This window comes from Clinocottus analis, unplaced genomic scaffold, assembly GCF_023055335.1.
Source record: "Clinocottus analis isolate CAN_PGR_092001 unplaced genomic scaffold, fCliAna1.0.p SCAF_18, whole genome shotgun sequence".
In the NCBI taxonomy this organism is placed as follows: Eukaryota; Metazoa; Chordata; class Actinopteri; order Perciformes; family Cottidae; genus Clinocottus; species Clinocottus analis.
In genome coordinates, this window is record NW_027175909.1 from 13,179,513 (window position 1) to 13,195,439 (window position 15,927).

Sequence of the window (15,927 nt, forward strand, 5' to 3'; positions counted from 1 at the left end):
TTTGTACAGGTTTGAAAGCAGCAGAAATGCTGGAAAATGTTGGACAGAAGAGAAACGTACGTTTAATCTTTTGTATGTTTGCGAAAAATGTGAAAAAATGACAATAAATCTGACTTTGACTTTTTGGCTTTTAAAAGCCCTCAAAGTGTTGAGGTTTATTTGCAGTATTCAGGAAAGTAAAAGAGCAACAAGAATCGTCCTTAAGTGGTGAAAAATGGCTTACTTTGTGAGCTAAAACATACTTTTTATTTAATGAACAAATATCCATCAAGGATGCATTTGGAGTGTGTGTGTGTGTGTGTGTGTGTGTGTGTGTGTGTGTGTGTCCTCGAGGCAGCAAAGTGCAGCTGTAATCTTGTTAAGAGCGTCTTGTCTTCTGTATACTTTATGTGATCAATAATGTCATGTTGCTCCTTATGCCTTTGATGAACTCCCCTTTTTGCTTCAAGCCAAAATACCAACAAAAAAAAAAAAAACGGTTCCTGTTCTTAAACCTTTTTGAATATCAGCCAAAAGAAATGAGCAAAATTAATCAAACAAGCAGATGTGAGGAATTTGTAAAGTCAGTCGTGACGCACGAGTGTAGTGCTGTTATGAAAAGAAACGATAAGAGGTGGCTCTGTGACGAGATCTGGCAACAAAGTGCTGCTGCTTAGGCTTTTATGAATGGTGCCCAGGTGTGTCTCATTCAGCTGATTACTGTCCAATCAGCAAGGCCACCAAGCAGAGGAGTGAGCGCCACGCTATCAACACCTTAAAATGAGTGATACTGAGACAAAGCAGATTTATTCACTCTATATGCTGCACAGTGTGTTATTAGGAGGTATGGCAATGAGCAAAAGGGCTTTTAAGGTGTGTGTGTGCGTGCGTGTGTGTGTGTGTGTGTGTGTGTGTGTGTGTGTGTAATGCCTTTGAGTTCCAGTGGAGGGCTCCCTCTGTTGTACTGATTCATAATCCATGTGTAAAACACAGTAAAGCAGAGCATAAACACTTTGAAATGTCAGACAGGCGGCATTTCCCTTGAAACTCATGTGTGTGAAGATTACGCATTTTGGATTCAAGGTCGAACCTCCCGATCCAGCTCATCATCTGTTTTCAAACACAACCTGACTGAGGCTTGACCATTTACACTTGTTTCCTTCCATGTTTTTAATCTGACTTAAAAATGCCTTTCGAGAACGGACCAAACCGGCGCCGACGATCTGACCTACATGACCGAGTCCCGAGCCTGGAGAAAAATTAATTTTCCGAGAGGCATTATGGGAGTGTGATTTATTGGTTGCCTTGATGCCTGGCGGGTGTAATTGTGAGAGCAGGGCTGAAGTTGAGTGGCTTTGATGCCCCCGTCCGTCCCCTCCTCCAATCCCTGAGTTTCAGAGATTAACTCAGACGCTGGATTAAAATCTCAAAATAGAGAAATCCTTTTAGACGAACAGATTGATTAAAAAGGGGAAAAGATGAGCGCGGGGTGGCACTGAGCTGCAGATATTCTCACCTGGGAGAGAAAGTCCACTTGGAGCTCAATGAAAACGCTGATCGTGTGTTTCCCTCTGGTGAATTCAAACGGTTTCAAGACAAACAGTTGATCCATGAGAAGTTAAGGTCCTCCTCTGAAATGTTTTTGGACCATCAGCAAATCAAATTGTGTCTTTGAAATATTTGTGCTCATTTACGTCTGCTAGCTTTGATGGTATTTCACAATACATTTGCCATTAGCTACCATTTTGGGAAACATTAGCTCATTAGCTTTACTGTCATATCTGTTCATTAAACATTAAGTTACAGCCGGTTAGTTTACTTATAGTTAGTTTACAGTTCACCGGTTAGTTTAGTGTAGCTTAGCTTAGCATAAAGACTGGAAACAGATGGAAACAGCAAGCCAAGAAGGGTTTCTGCTTGAATAATCTGCCAACGAGCATCTCTAAAGCTCAGCGAGCTGTTTCTTAGCTAAGCTAACTGGCTGCTGACCGCAGCTACTTTTTACTGAACAGAAATGAGAGCGATGTCAATCTTTTCACCGAGAAACTCCCCCGCGTAAAAGTGAACATGCTTTTTCTTTTCCTCATCTGATGAAAAGTCAGATTTTTCTTTTCTCTATTTTTTTTATGACTTTTGCCTTTTTTTGAAATTGGTGCATTTTAAACAGCCGTGCAAGATTGATCTGAGAACAGTTTAAGCTACACAGTTGCATTTAGATTTTTTTTAGATTATTTTGTTGTATTTGCATAGTCACACAAACAAAGACTCAAACCAAAACCATCAACGAAACCGCAACAAAAAATAGCCACAACATCAACAACAAAAAACCGCCTGATCCTCTCGCACAATTTAGAGAAACCACTTGAGCTCCATTTGCTTACAACCTTTCAATTTGAACTGTAATTCTTTGGTGCAGGTTTCAGTGAATGTCGTTTTTCTTCTTGCTGTACTACTCAGTTTGGTGTTAACAGACAAAAGCCTGATGCTTGATACCGTCATCATTGTGTGGCCTGTTTGATTGCGGGAAGCAGGTGTATGTTGGTGTGGCCTTTCAGACCAGATTTAGTCATCCACTCACTTCCCCCTGGACCCGAGGTTCCCTCTGCGTTTCCCAGCAGAGCTCGGCCCTCCCTCCCTCCCTCTGGCCTGCATGCATGAAACAGTGCAGAAAGCATTTCCTTCAACCCCCCCCCCCCCCCCCCCCCACACACACACACACGGTTGCATGCATTTAAGATGCATTGCATTTCCTTGGATCATTTTTCTGATTTTACAGAATGTCTTGTTTTTGCTGCTGCGCTCTCTTTCACCCTCATCCTCCGTCTCCACAGCTCCCCTCTCTCCTTCCAGACCTCAGCTCTCTTCCTTCCTGCCCTCGCACAGCTTCCTGCTCCGGCTCTTATCACTCCAGAAAACATGACACGGTCTCAGCCCAGTCAAACCAACACTAAGCTAGTCCCCCCCCCCCCCCTTTCCTTGGCCATCACCGCCTTAAATGGAAGTATTGTGGGCCCCGCTGGGGTCTAGGTGCCTGCAGGGGGGTGAGTGGATATCACACAGGCCATGTCATCCACCTGGGCCAAATCTGTTAATGGACTTATTTATTATAAACAATAAAGCCTCTACTTCACGGCCTACAGAGGAACAATAAATCTGAAGTGGCCAGGCGTGTTTTTATTTATGTATTTATTTATCTCAGAGGAAGCCGTGGGCACATTGGGACTTTATCAACTCATTCTCCTCCGAGGGGTTTTCCTCTGAGCTGAGGAAATAGTCTGCTTTGATTTACTCTGTAAGGCCGTGTCTTATAATACAGCGAGAGGTGACTGCATGAGGACACGGCTGTGAAATCTGCTTCATGGTTAAAATGCACAGAATCATGCTTGAGTCGATGTCATCTTGGTTTATTTTCATGAATCACCGTAAAAGAATATTTCCTGGGTTTGTAATTTCCATTATTACACAGTAAAATTCGAACTTATTCGTCTAAATTTTTTCTCAATTTGGTGTATTTATCAAATCAGATTCATATATTCTCATGAGCATCTTGAGTAACATTATGTGCGTCGCTTGCAGGTTGTATTTATTGTTGTTCTATGACACTGCTGCCAGATACGGGTCTGCTAAGGCATGATAGAGCCTGTGTTATTGTAAGGCCACAAGGCCATCAGATAAGGCCCCATGCTCAACAGCCTGCGGCGATAACACATGTTTTGGATGGTGGCAAGCCAAAAAAGCCGAACCTGTCGCCGAGCAGAATGCAACAATTGCAGCAAAGTTCAATGTCTGCACTGCGGGCATTGATCAGAATATCTGGATGCCATGTTTCAGCTGCGAATAGCGTCCTCTCGGGTCTCCATTGTTTCACACACATGCAGCATGTCAGTGGAGGTAGTGAGCTTTTGTCTGGATGCAGAAACGTGATGATATCAGGAGGGACTTTCCCCTGAGTTTCCTGATATGAGCTTTTCCCATGTTATCATGTAGGAATAATCACTTGGGGCTGATCAGCTGACAGTGATTGAATATGATTGTAAGGAAAAACATAATCCGTTTAAAATAGTTTGACTGGTTACGAACAGGCGAGTGCTAGTTAGCTATAGTTTAAGCTAAGCTAACAAACTCCTTAACAGAAGCTTCATATCTTCTCATCTTGCCAAGAAAATGAATATCTACTAAATGGTAAATGTAGTCAGATGTATTGCTTTAAACCGAGGCTGCATGGTGGGCTTTGGTGCGACTGTAGGGCGTGAGTAGATATTGATGATCCGGACCATTGTGTGTAAATGAACCGAGGAGATAATCTCCATCAGGTGAACTCTAACACTGAGAGGTTTAGTCAAACACAGGAACTCCTTGAAGTGTAAGATAGGCCAGATATGTGAGATAACGTATTGATGAAATGCTCTCATGCCGTACATTTCCCTGTGACTCACTGTGATTATAACAACCGTGCTTCGTCTTAATTACGTGTTAAACATGTTAATGCCAGCTCTCAAGTGGGAAATAATAAAAAGGTGAAAGTTACATGTTCACGCCTGAGGTTGATTTTTAAATTCCGCCCAATTGTCACGTCAACTTGACACCAATCCATCTGCCTCGCGACTTACTTGGTTCGACGGGACATTTCTTTTGACGAGAGCCTTGAGCGAGAGAAAGAAACAAGTCGACGGAAAATATGTGTGAAACTGAATAAAGGTGGGTCGGCGCTTGCTATCAATGCCGCTTGTGTCTCTGCAGCGTTAGTGTAAAGGGAACAACGTAGGGAGGAAGCCCTCACGCACACACACACAGTGCATTTCCTCCATAAAACCACAGCTGTGTGAAAACAACACATTCCTCAGCCTTTTCTCTCACTTTAGCACAATAAAGGACACGAGGGTCTGCAGAGCTCACGAGTGTCGCTGAGTTGAAGAAAGACTCGTGTGCAGCTGATTTGGCAGCGGCAGCGTGATCGTATGAAAGTGTTGCATCATAAACAGGTAACGTAGAAGATCATTACTGACGTGGGAAAACAGTTTTAAGGAGCTTTTAACCGCGGTCCAATAAAGGAGAAGTTGTTGCGTCTAAGAGGAAGTTCCAGCTCTGACTTTTGGAGTATTTGTTCTGTAATCTCCAGAAATGACATTGCATTAGTTCACGATAGAAAAAAAATCTGTATATATATATATATTAATATAAGTTTGAGCTGGGATGTTTCCTCTTATCTGCTGTCTCTGCAGCTCCCTTATTGATCCAGATTCTTGCAAAGGTGCGATGCCACTGATCACACACGCCATTATTGATCGAAATCGGTCACCCTGGGCCGCCACGGCGTCCTGTTAGCACCCTCGGGGGTATCTGCGTTTTTTTTTTTTGTTCTACGCTTTAGCGCCTCGCCAAGGCAAAGGCCACACATGAAAGGATTCAGCGTGTTTGAGCCACCGAGGAATCAATTCACACCCTGATTGTCATATACAAAGGCTTCACTGTCTCGTCCCTTGTTTCCAACAAAAACTAGTCTGGAGAGTTTGATCAGTAATTAACTCATTTCATCACAAAGGCATCACACGCTGATTTTAAAGTCTGGGTATTATTCCGGTGAAGGTGCAATCTCTTCCGCATGCATCATCCTGTTGCTGCAAAACAGATTAGACAAATTGAGGGACTTCTCGGCCGGTGGGGTCAAAGGCAGGTCAAGTTGCGGTGAGTATTATTTATGTGGCTGGCGGCTGTCAGAAAAACAATAATGCCGCTTCGACATAATCTATCATTTGTTTTCTCACCAATACTTCTAAAGCAAATCTTCTTTTTTTGTGCCACAAAGCGAGAGAAGGCATCATGTGAGAGCTGAAAACGACAAAAAACACTTTGCTGTTTATCTGTTCAGCAGGACAAAAGTATTGTTGTCTTATAAGTTATTGTTTAGGAGTATAACTTCATCCTTTGGATGGTAAAAACTAAATATAAAAGAGGTTATTATAGAACTGTATGTTCATTTTCTGATGTTTTCTTATATTTGCAAATATTCACGTGCATGTTTTTGTTCAACTAAAATGAGTTATTTCAGGCTCATACTCGTGTCAAGGGCAAAAAGAAAAGAAAGACTTAAAATAGACACGGCTTATCAGTTTGGGAATGGTCATAGCAGCAGTAGGAACAATGGCGTGGCGAGATGGGAGCTGAGGTTGACCCTAATAATGCGACTGGTCCTCGTCAAGGAACCCGGAGAACAGGAAGGCCCCCGTACCTCCGTCTTAATGGATAAAGTCATAAAAATGATAAACACAGGTCTCGATTAGTCCCCGTCAGGACAATGTGGATTTGGGTCGGGCCAGTAAAAGTGAGGAGATGAAAGAGGCTGCTCTCCCAAGCGGCTGACCTCCCTAATCGTTTCACTGAGGAAGCCCTGGTTCTCCCATTCCCCGCTTACTAATGGTGATTCATCAGTCAATCAAGACGTTCTATTAATACTTCCCTGTCCCTGTGGTGTTGGAAGAAAGAAGTGCAAGCACAGTTACAAATGAGTGAAAGTCACCCTGAGATCAAGAGGGGTGGCTGAGTATAAGAGTTAAAGGATCGTTCTTTCCTCTGAAACAGCCCATCGGAGTTTACAGACGGACTTCCTGGTTGATTTTTGACTCATACTTGTTTGCAAAGGTATACATTCATGAATGCATGAAGTGATTTTGATGATGAGGATAATCCGTCACTTTGGTTAAAGCTATTGTTGGACATTTTGGGGATTACACTTTCTTCTAAATAAGTGTAGTTTTTCACTCTTTTGTCTGTGAGCTAAATGTGAAGCCACAGCATTTAGACCCTTAGCCTAGCTTGGCATAAAGAGAGGAAACAAGTGGAAACTGCTAGCCTTGCTATATTTTCTCACAAAGCGTGATTCATGCTGATTCAGCAGCTTCTGATTATTCCACTTGATTGGTCCCTAATTGGTTCTTATGAGCGGTCGATAATCATTTTCTTCATGTACTTTTTATGTTTGTTCCAATGTGTACTGTATGTTCATCCTCTCAGAGTTCCCTTTATCCTTGACTTCATGGTTTTACGCTGCGGCGTCCTCCAAGTCGCCTGACTGAAACCACAGCACGATGGATGTTCTCAGGAAAGAGACTTTGATTATTTTACTTGTTGCTTCCGTTTTATTGTTGGCCGACCCCTGGCAGCTCGCAAACCCCGAGGTCACCACAACTTGACGTGAAAAGTTTCCAAACATCCTCATGTTAGCGAGACTAAAGGCATATTTAAGCTCGGTCCCGGGTTTGAGTTGAGTCAAACAGACTGAGAGGAATGAGGGCGAGACGAGGAGATAAGGCGGATGTGCTCATCTCCAAACTGAGCAGCGGCGGACAAACAAGAAGTCGTTTTATCATCACAGCATCTTCGTTTGGCGGGAGGCGCCGGATGGTGCTGCGGACGGGCAACGGGGTGAAGATATCAAAATGTCCCCTGTGCTCGACGCGGAGGGGAGGCCGGCCAATAAACACGACAGGGGCCGAGTAGATTCCCACCTGATTCCCGGCAGATCCCCGACAGATTAACGCCTCCAGAACAATGAGACGAGAGCGGAGGCGGCTTCCTCTGTGTCCCCGCTCGTCTGAGGCAGACAACATCCCAGCAGCGCTGTACCCTTTTTCTGCAGGGTCCGGGTGTGTGCTCTCGGGCAAGGAAACGTTCCCAGCAATCCCCTGAGGGAGCGGGAAGACTGCACCACTGTTAGGAAAACAACACATCAGGTCATCTGTGCGTGCGTGTGAGTGAGAGGCGGCGTGATCGGTTTCTGTCTTGCTTTTACGGTGTCATTTGCCGGAATTTCAAGTCCCCAATTTTTGTGACCAAAGAGGGACCTGGGAAAGAAAAAACATGATCAAACGTCGACTCTCATATCCTTTTTGTGCGGGTAATTTCACCACCGTTCACCTGTGGATGATCTCTCATATCTGCAATCTCCCACATGGGACGATTCTCATACTGAAGATCAACCACCAAGAAAAAAGCCGTGCAGAAGTTATATTTTTCCTTGACACAGTTTGACAGCAGAATTGAACTCATTTGTGAATTCCTGAGTGACTTTATTAGTGTTAAAACCTCCACCTTCGGGGAAAAGAGTGTGATTTCTATTTACAGAATCCAGACGTTCTCTCCTCCTTTCTCTTCTGCACACCTGTTATGTGCTCTTTCCTTCCCCCCATCCTGAAACACCTCCCGCTCCCCAGCAGGTGTTAGAGGAAGTCATAGTCTAATCAGATAATCTAAACAATCCCTATCTCACCATTGATAATGACAAAGGTCTGCGCACTGACTGCCTGGCTTCCAATGTATTTTCCTACAATACACATGTCCAAATGACTGCCGGCTACCTGCTCGGCAGACGGACGCGTTAAAGACGAGCCAGTGAACGCAGCGACAGAGAAACTTCCCTCAGCGGTTGGTGGAGACCAAAAACACAGCGACAACTGAAACATGACTCCAAATTAAATGTTTGTGTTTCTCTGTTTCTCCTGCAGGTGCGAATAAGCAACTGTTTGCTGACTGCGAGCCGTATGAGTCTTTATAAGATGATAACAGTTCAATGTTGTGCTTCCAGCTTCATGCCAAAGTGCCAAATGGACAAAAAAAAATGATAATGCTGATTTAAGTTTTATACCGAAAAGACCCGTGTGACTGGAAAATTTAAATCTTAAAGCGATATATATATATTACAGTTGTATAATCATGTTGTGTTTCATTGTACTTGCATGAAATTTAAATAGTGTGTGCTTTCCCAATTTGAAGAACATTGGCGTAAATGATGAACAAATGATACATTCTGTCTGTAAAATGTCATATTTCTGTCCGACCAACAAGATAAGAGAGAGAAAAAGAGCAAAACCTCTCATTCGAGACACCGACACAAGCAAATGTTTGGTATTTTTCTTCATGATAAAGGACCCAAGTGATGAACCGATTATCAAAATATGAATTAAGGATCTGTTGTTTGCCTGCTCCATGAATTCACTAAACATCCTTGAAGAAGTGTAAGAATAAGAATAGGGCACGAGTCCCTTAACATTGGCTGCTAATTAGAGTATTGTTCAAACTCAGAGCACTTTTCCCTTCTGCGGCTTTGTCCGGCTCAGGCCTCCGCTGCTCCAGCGGCTCAGGGGATCGGCGGCCGAGTGCGAACACATATATACCTTCCGTCCCCGTGATTTAAACTAACACCGCTGCCTCGCGGCGCGGCACAAAGGAGCCAGCGAACGCATTGTGCAAATTCCCAAGAAAACCGCCCACAGACATTTATACACAGCGAGACTGGCGACCGGCAGCTCCACCGCGTTTTCAGAACTCACTCGGAAGGCGGGACAGTTTGTGCTGCTGTACGCCAAGGACAGGAAGTGCTCGCAGAGGGACAGGAAGTGCTCACCGCTGCAGTAGCCGAGGGCTGGAACTGAGATAATGCCATTGTGTAAGCAAGCCAAGTGACCTCTCCCTTAGCGCTGAGTCGAGAGGCTGGCGTCGAGAGCCCTGGCCCCCACCCAGCCCCAGACTCCCCAGGCTCGGGGCGGGGGACTTGGTGGAGGGACAAGGGGGGGGGGGTAGTGGGAGGAGGGGGGCTGTGAGGCGTGCCCCCCCCGCCCCCCTCCTCCCCACACACACACCACCACCACCCCTCCTTTGGGTCGACTCTGAACCTCACCTTGTAGAGGAAATGTGGCTACGACTCCAGACTTTATGACTTCTCCCATCAAAAGACAGGATTTTACACTCCCACACGGCGAGAGAGAGAGAGAGAGAGAGAGAGAGCTCACGCCCACGCCCATGTCAACACACGCATTCACAGAGACACACACATGCAAACACAGAGTCTCTCTTTCTCCACTCTCTTACGACTGGAAGGGGGGGGGGTGTGGGACCTTATCAGGTCATAAGCAGTAAAATAGACGATGACAGTATTATAGTTCAGATCCTGTCCCATGCAGCGCTTGGCCGGACCCTCCATCCAAAACACCCTCCCACCGACCCCTAGAGGGTCACCCGGCGTGCTCTCTGTGTCCCCGCTGGTGTCTGCACGGGGGCACGAAAAGGTTGCATAAGCATCTCTCATATTTCTGTCAGCCCCTTTTCTCGCCGCGTCACAGCGACCGTATGCCACAACGAGATGGGAACGGGCCGAGAAGAGCTGACAGGTTGAGGCCTGCCGGCTCCGATAAGAACCGGCATCGGCTTGTGGGCGATGTTTGGGTTTCTGACCACTAACACGGGGGCTTCATTCAGTGTATCAACACTCCAGGTCTGGACATTTGAGGTTGCAACAGGTTGCTTTAACCTTTCACCCACACCGGTCACCGTCCTGGTCGGGCGCAGCTGCTCCGAAAACAAGGATACACAGTGCCCACACGTTTCTGCAGCTTGCACGTGTGTTTCAGAGAGTTGATGGAGTTTGTGTTTGACGATACTGGCTGCTGTCCTCGACACATACTCCATGACTGCTGCTCAGTGAAGCGGTCCTCAAGTTTCACCTCAAACTCTCACTTTAAGTCTCAGTAAGGGATGTTTTAGAGGCAAAATGTGTTCTTTGTAGTCTTTTTTTTACCTTTTTGAACTCAGACAAAGCTTATTGATCAGACAATAAAGTGAATAAACATCTACTGAGGTAAAAAAAAATGGAAATGGGACATAATAGCTCAGACATTTTCGGTGAAACGTACCTAAATAAAGCTTTGTATGAGTTGTTGTAAGAAGTAAAATAGCTGACCACAAAAATAATAAATTACTTTTTTTTAACATGCTTTTTTTCTTCTTTTTTTTTTTTACAGACTTTGCATTATTACCATTATACACCTTTTAGTGAATAAAAATCAGAGAAATGTGGGCTTTTTTTCTTTCTAGGCATATCTGTTGTCTTCATAAATGTGATACTGAAAAAGTAGCTTGAAGCGTTTTACGCCCACAACTCAATCAATCAGCTGCTTGATCGGTTCATTAACATCACAGACCGACGTCTGGTCGGATAACGACAGTGTATCCACGACTGTTTTGACATTTCCGCGTCACAGCCGAAGACAAAAGCGCTCCAGTATCGCAACATTTTACAGGTTCTTTGTGTCAGAGGCCTCGTCACTTAACAAACATGTAAGGGGTGTTTATTTAAGCTTTCTAGTTTATGTCGATTGATTTCACTTTGAGGAAAGTGAAATACTCAAACGCCCTTTGTCCAGCCCTTCTCATTAGACTGCAATCAAAGAACGTCTCCATCGAGACTATTGTGCGTAAAAGTGGCGAATGAGTGGACCATCAACTCCACGCGCAAACCTGATATTCAAGACTTCACCCCCTCTCCAATACACAGGCTGCCGAGCGTATTGATGTCTGCACATCAGTGTCAGTCTAATGCATGGCTGAGGATTAAAACTGGACTAAGTAAACGTGAATGTGTGGATTAAACCGCCAGTTTCACCTCTTTCATCTCCTAAAGGAGGTAAAATGTCACACATTGGCAACTTTTTTTTTTAAACACTAAAGCCTGGGTTTGTTTAATATCGCAACAAAAACATGTTGTGCATATATTTATTTTAAATGTATAATCTAATCTAATATGAGTCTCACAGCGTCCCTCCTTAGAGGTCTCAGCGCTTCAAACAAGGGTCGGAGGCGGACTACTCAAACTTTTTTACACCTTTGTGGTAGTGGGCACTCCCACCACATGGTGATTGGCTGCCTGTGAGTTTATAGCAGCCTTCACATCCAGCACAGAGTATTCGGTTCACTTCAGTCCATGCGACTCCTGCGAACGGCTTATGGATGTGACTAATTCTTTTCCAGCTTTTCAGCCAGAAAGCGTGCTAAGTTCTCCGTATCGGGTCTGTTGCTTCTCGGCCGTAGCGCGCTGCTGCCCGGTGGCTCTCCACGACCTCCCAGCTGGACAGAGATGAGTAGTCCCGATGCGGGTTACGCCAGCGACGATCAGACCCAGGCAAGGTGTACGATGTCAGTCATGATGCCTGGAATGGGACACTGCCAGTGGGCCGACCCTCTCAGTCCTCTCGGGGACGCCAAAGTGAAGAACGAGCCGTGCGCCTCGGGCTCCGGGAGCCAGAATCGCGGCAAGAACGAACCGCGGATCCGCCGGCCCATGAACGCGTTCATGGTCTGGGCGAAGGATGAGCGCAAGAGACTGGCGCAGCAAAACCCGGACCTGCACAACGCGGAGCTGAGCAAAATGTTGGGTAAGTCATGGTATACTTCGTTTAATGCGTCTCGTGTCTGTGTGCCAGATCTGTACAGGATATTTGATGAAGATTTATACATCTGTTATTTACGAGTTTGGTGTTTAAAGTCATTTTCGTTTTTGATCAAACGACATTGAGGTTATTTGTCAGGGCTCGTGGAGGCAGCAGGTGAAGTTACCGTGTTATTAAAAGTGACCGTGTCTGAGTTAAGCTGCACGTGTAACCTCAAAATCCCGTCCCTGCCCCCTAAAATGGCAACAAGCTATTTCTGTGTGCATCACCAGACCGCATACACGGTATCTGCTGACATATCATTGATGTGCACTCTCCTCTTGACCTGCAGGGAAATCATGGAAAGCCCTTCCTGTCACAGAAAAGCAGCCCTTTGTGGAGGAGGCCGAGCGCCTGCGGGTTCAGCACATGCAGGACCACCCCAACTACAAGTACCGGCCCCGGCGGCGGAAGCAGGTGAAGAGGATTAAGAGGCTGGACTCTGGCTTCCTGGTCCACGGCGTGTCCGACCACCAGGGCCCGTCCATCATGCCCGGGGACGGCCGAGTGTGCGTGGAGAGCCTGGGCATGGGCTACCACGAGCACGGCTTCCAGGTCCCCCCGCAGCCGCTCAGCCACTACCGGGACGCTCAGGCACACGGGGGCCCCTCTTACGAAACGTACAGCCTCCCCACGCCGGACACGTCTCCCCTGGACGCCGTGGAGTCAGACCTCATGTTCTTCCCCTCGCATTCGCAAGAGGACTGCCACATGATGCCTGCGTACGCGTACCACTCCCAGGCGGCGGCGGCGGTGGCGGAGTACCAGCCCCAGGACGCCGCCCACCACTCCAACCACCACGGCAACTCCATCCTGCACCGGCACCCTGGCTCCGCTCCGGAGCAGCCCGCCCAGCCCCCGTCCTACATGGGGTGCCCCAACCCTCTGGCCATGTATTACACTCAGCACTGCAGTCCCGGCCACCCCAAGCGGCATCCCGGCGGGGCAGGACAGCTCTCCCCGCCGCCCGACTCCCACCCTCACTCGGCGGACAGCGTGGAGCAGATGCACCACTCCGAGCTGCTGGCCGAGGTGGACCGCAGCGAGTTCGAGCAGTATTTGAGCTCCTCGGCGGCGCGGGCGGACATGACAGGCTTGCCGTACGGGCCACACGAGCCTGGCATGCAGGGATCTGAAAGCCTGATATCATCGGTGCTGTCAGACGCCAGCACAGCTGTGTATTACTGTAGCTACAACAACTCCTAACCTCCCGCCCGCCCACGTTTCCCCACTGCAAGGACACATGATCTGACCTCAAATCTCTGTAGCTAAATTTGAACAAAAATGTTTTTTTATTTTTGTTATTTGTCATTGCGAGGCCCACACTGCTACAGGCCCGCGAGATTTTAACATGTCGCTTTATGGAAGACTGTTGTACTGTAAGAAAAAGCCATAGAATATTTTAAACACTGGTTTTAACTTGTTCTTCCTCTCTTGCAGGGATTCATTTTGTGATATTAAATATTGAACTGCCACTATTTTAACGTTTATGTATATATTGAAGGTGTTTTTTTAAAAACTTTTTGCACTTTTGAGAAATAAATGTTTGCAAATAGACTCACCCTCTTGTATTTATTCTTTCACATTCTCTTACACATGTATTATTTATGTTATATATGTTTTCATTTCTTAATCAAACGCTGTATTATCTAAATGTAGTCTCTACTGACAGGATGCGTTACTTTATAGCAACAAAAAAAGAAAACGCTTTATGAACAATTCACTTTTCGGATGGTTTTTTTTCGACTCATCCCGACCTTCACTCGGCGTCGGCTCTGTATTAAACGGCTCTACCTCTGTTGGTTTTTCCCTCTTCCACATGGAGCGTAAACGGGCTCCCAGCAGCCCCGGTTGCTCACCTGGAAGCGGGGCAGCGGAGGGCCGCGACCCGGCTTCCTGGCCCGGCCGGAGTGGAGGTAATCTCAGTGTCCGCGTTACACATGGCGCCTTGTTTTCGCAGCATGGGAGCGCAGTTTACGCTCCGGACATCCTGCCTCTGAATGATTTAGTCTTTTCTGATTCATGGAAGAGGCCATTAAAACTCACTACACTTCTGTTAAACAATGGCGACAACTTTACTTTGTGTATTTTCACAGCTGACAATGAGGTATGATACAATTACCGTTCTCCAGCTATGCATAATCACACAACCGTAACATCAGGTTTTATTCCTGAAGGGCTATGATCTATTTATCCACTCACGCCAGTCCGTTGCTTCATCGCACGTCTGATTCATCAGTTGAAAATCTTTAAGAGATTACATCAAACCTTGAGAATGATTTGTGGTATTTATAGCTGACAAAGAGTCCCGCTATATAAATAGAGATTTTCCCTATTTTAAAGGGAAGAGGTTCTTCTCCGAGGGGTCAATCACCCTGACCTCGCGATCCATTTTTAGCGCTTCAGAGGAAACATGCTCCAGAGGTGTATATATTAATGTGCTTTGTTCGTGCTGGATGTTTTGAAATATCCTCATATGTAGGAGAAGTCGTGGTTGGACCTCAAGGTAAATATTTCTGGTTCTTCCCATGGCCGCCATTATGATGTCAGCGCTTGTTAATGTCAAGAAGGAAAATCATCGTATTCAGGCTCCAACTGCAACTTGTGTTTTTACTCCATACACGTGTGTGTGTGTGTGTCTGTGTGTGTGTGTGTGTGTGTGTGTGTGTTGTTACGTCTTCTAACCCCGCTCCCACACAAACGGACTTATTCCCCTTCGGGCCGTGCTGAACAATCCACTGTAATTGGTGTGAATGTGTTTAAATTCAGTCTGCAGCTGAGTGGCAGGTTTATCCTCCCTGTTGTTACAGCTAATGGGTGCATAACAACAGGCTCAGGCCACGATCCCCGAGGCCTCCGCAGAGCGGGTGGGGGGTCACCTGTGCAGACTCAGAGGAGAGGCAGACCCCCCCCATGTCAGCCGCCATATTATCTCCTCACACAAATTGATCAGGGCTAATTGATGAGGAAGAGCGCACTCTGTGTCCTAAAGACACAGGAAGGAGTCGGAAGATTCTTATTGTCTTACTTGGTTAGGTTTAATTTATGTTATATTTTAAATGGAAGGCAAGTAAGGGAGTGGAAATCTTCCAGAAACAACATATATTCCCATATTCAAGGATTACAATGTTTAATTGTTCACGTACAGAAACAATATGTCGTGACATGCAGTGACAACTAAGAATTAGAAACACATTTTGTATCGTATTGAATGCAAATACAGATATGCAACCATTTATTTCAAAAAGTCTGAATAAAATAAAATGTTCTCATGAACTCATATGCATTATAAAAGGTACAATTTAAGATGTTATAAACAGTGTGTGCCTTTATTTAAATCATTTTAAAAGTGTGTTTTAGTATTGTTTACATGTGTTTTATAACAAAAGCAGCAGCACAGAGATGTTTCCAGGTAAAAGCAAGAAAGTCAGAAGTCAAAGCAGCTCAAAGCTCAGGAAATATGGGCTGTCATGCTTTTCCCTGCCGCAGTGTGTGTGTGTGTGTGCGTGTGTGTATGCAGGTGTGTGTGTGTGTGTGTGTGTCCCGGGGCCTCGCTGCCAGCAGTCTGCAGACAGCCACTCAGAGATTACATCAAGCCGGCCGGCTACATTAACGCAGCAGCACTTAATCATGGCACTGCCCTAATCTCATCTCAGGTAGCTGCCTTTCACAAACGCAGCTTCATTCACCC

General features: G+C 45.9%; 1 protein-coding gene across 1 annotated transcript; it reads left to right on the forward strand.

The window, feature by feature from the left end:
- Positions 1 to 11,728: 11,728 nt before the first annotated feature.
- sox17 (SRY-box transcription factor 17) lies at positions 11,729 to 13,734 on the forward strand. The gene is made up of 2 exons (XM_068581783.1): positions 11,729 to 12,182; positions 12,529 to 13,734. Exons 1-2 carry the CDS (start codon positions 11,885 to 11,887, stop codon positions 13,440 to 13,442), a joined length of 1,212 nt encoding a protein of 403 aa, XP_068437884.1. The 5' UTR covers positions 11,729 to 11,884; the 3' UTR covers positions 13,443 to 13,734.
- Positions 13,735 to 15,927: the final 2,193 nt, after the last annotated feature.

Coding starts and splice junctions, on each gene's coding strand:
- sox17 (XM_068581783.1), top strand. CDS start 11,885: ATGAGTAGTCCCGATGCGGGTTACGCCAGCGACGATCAGACCCAGGCA. Junction 12,183..12,528: donor GGAGCTGAGCAAAATGTTGG/GTAAGTCATGGT, acceptor CTTGACCTGCAG/GGAAATCATGGAAAGCCCTT.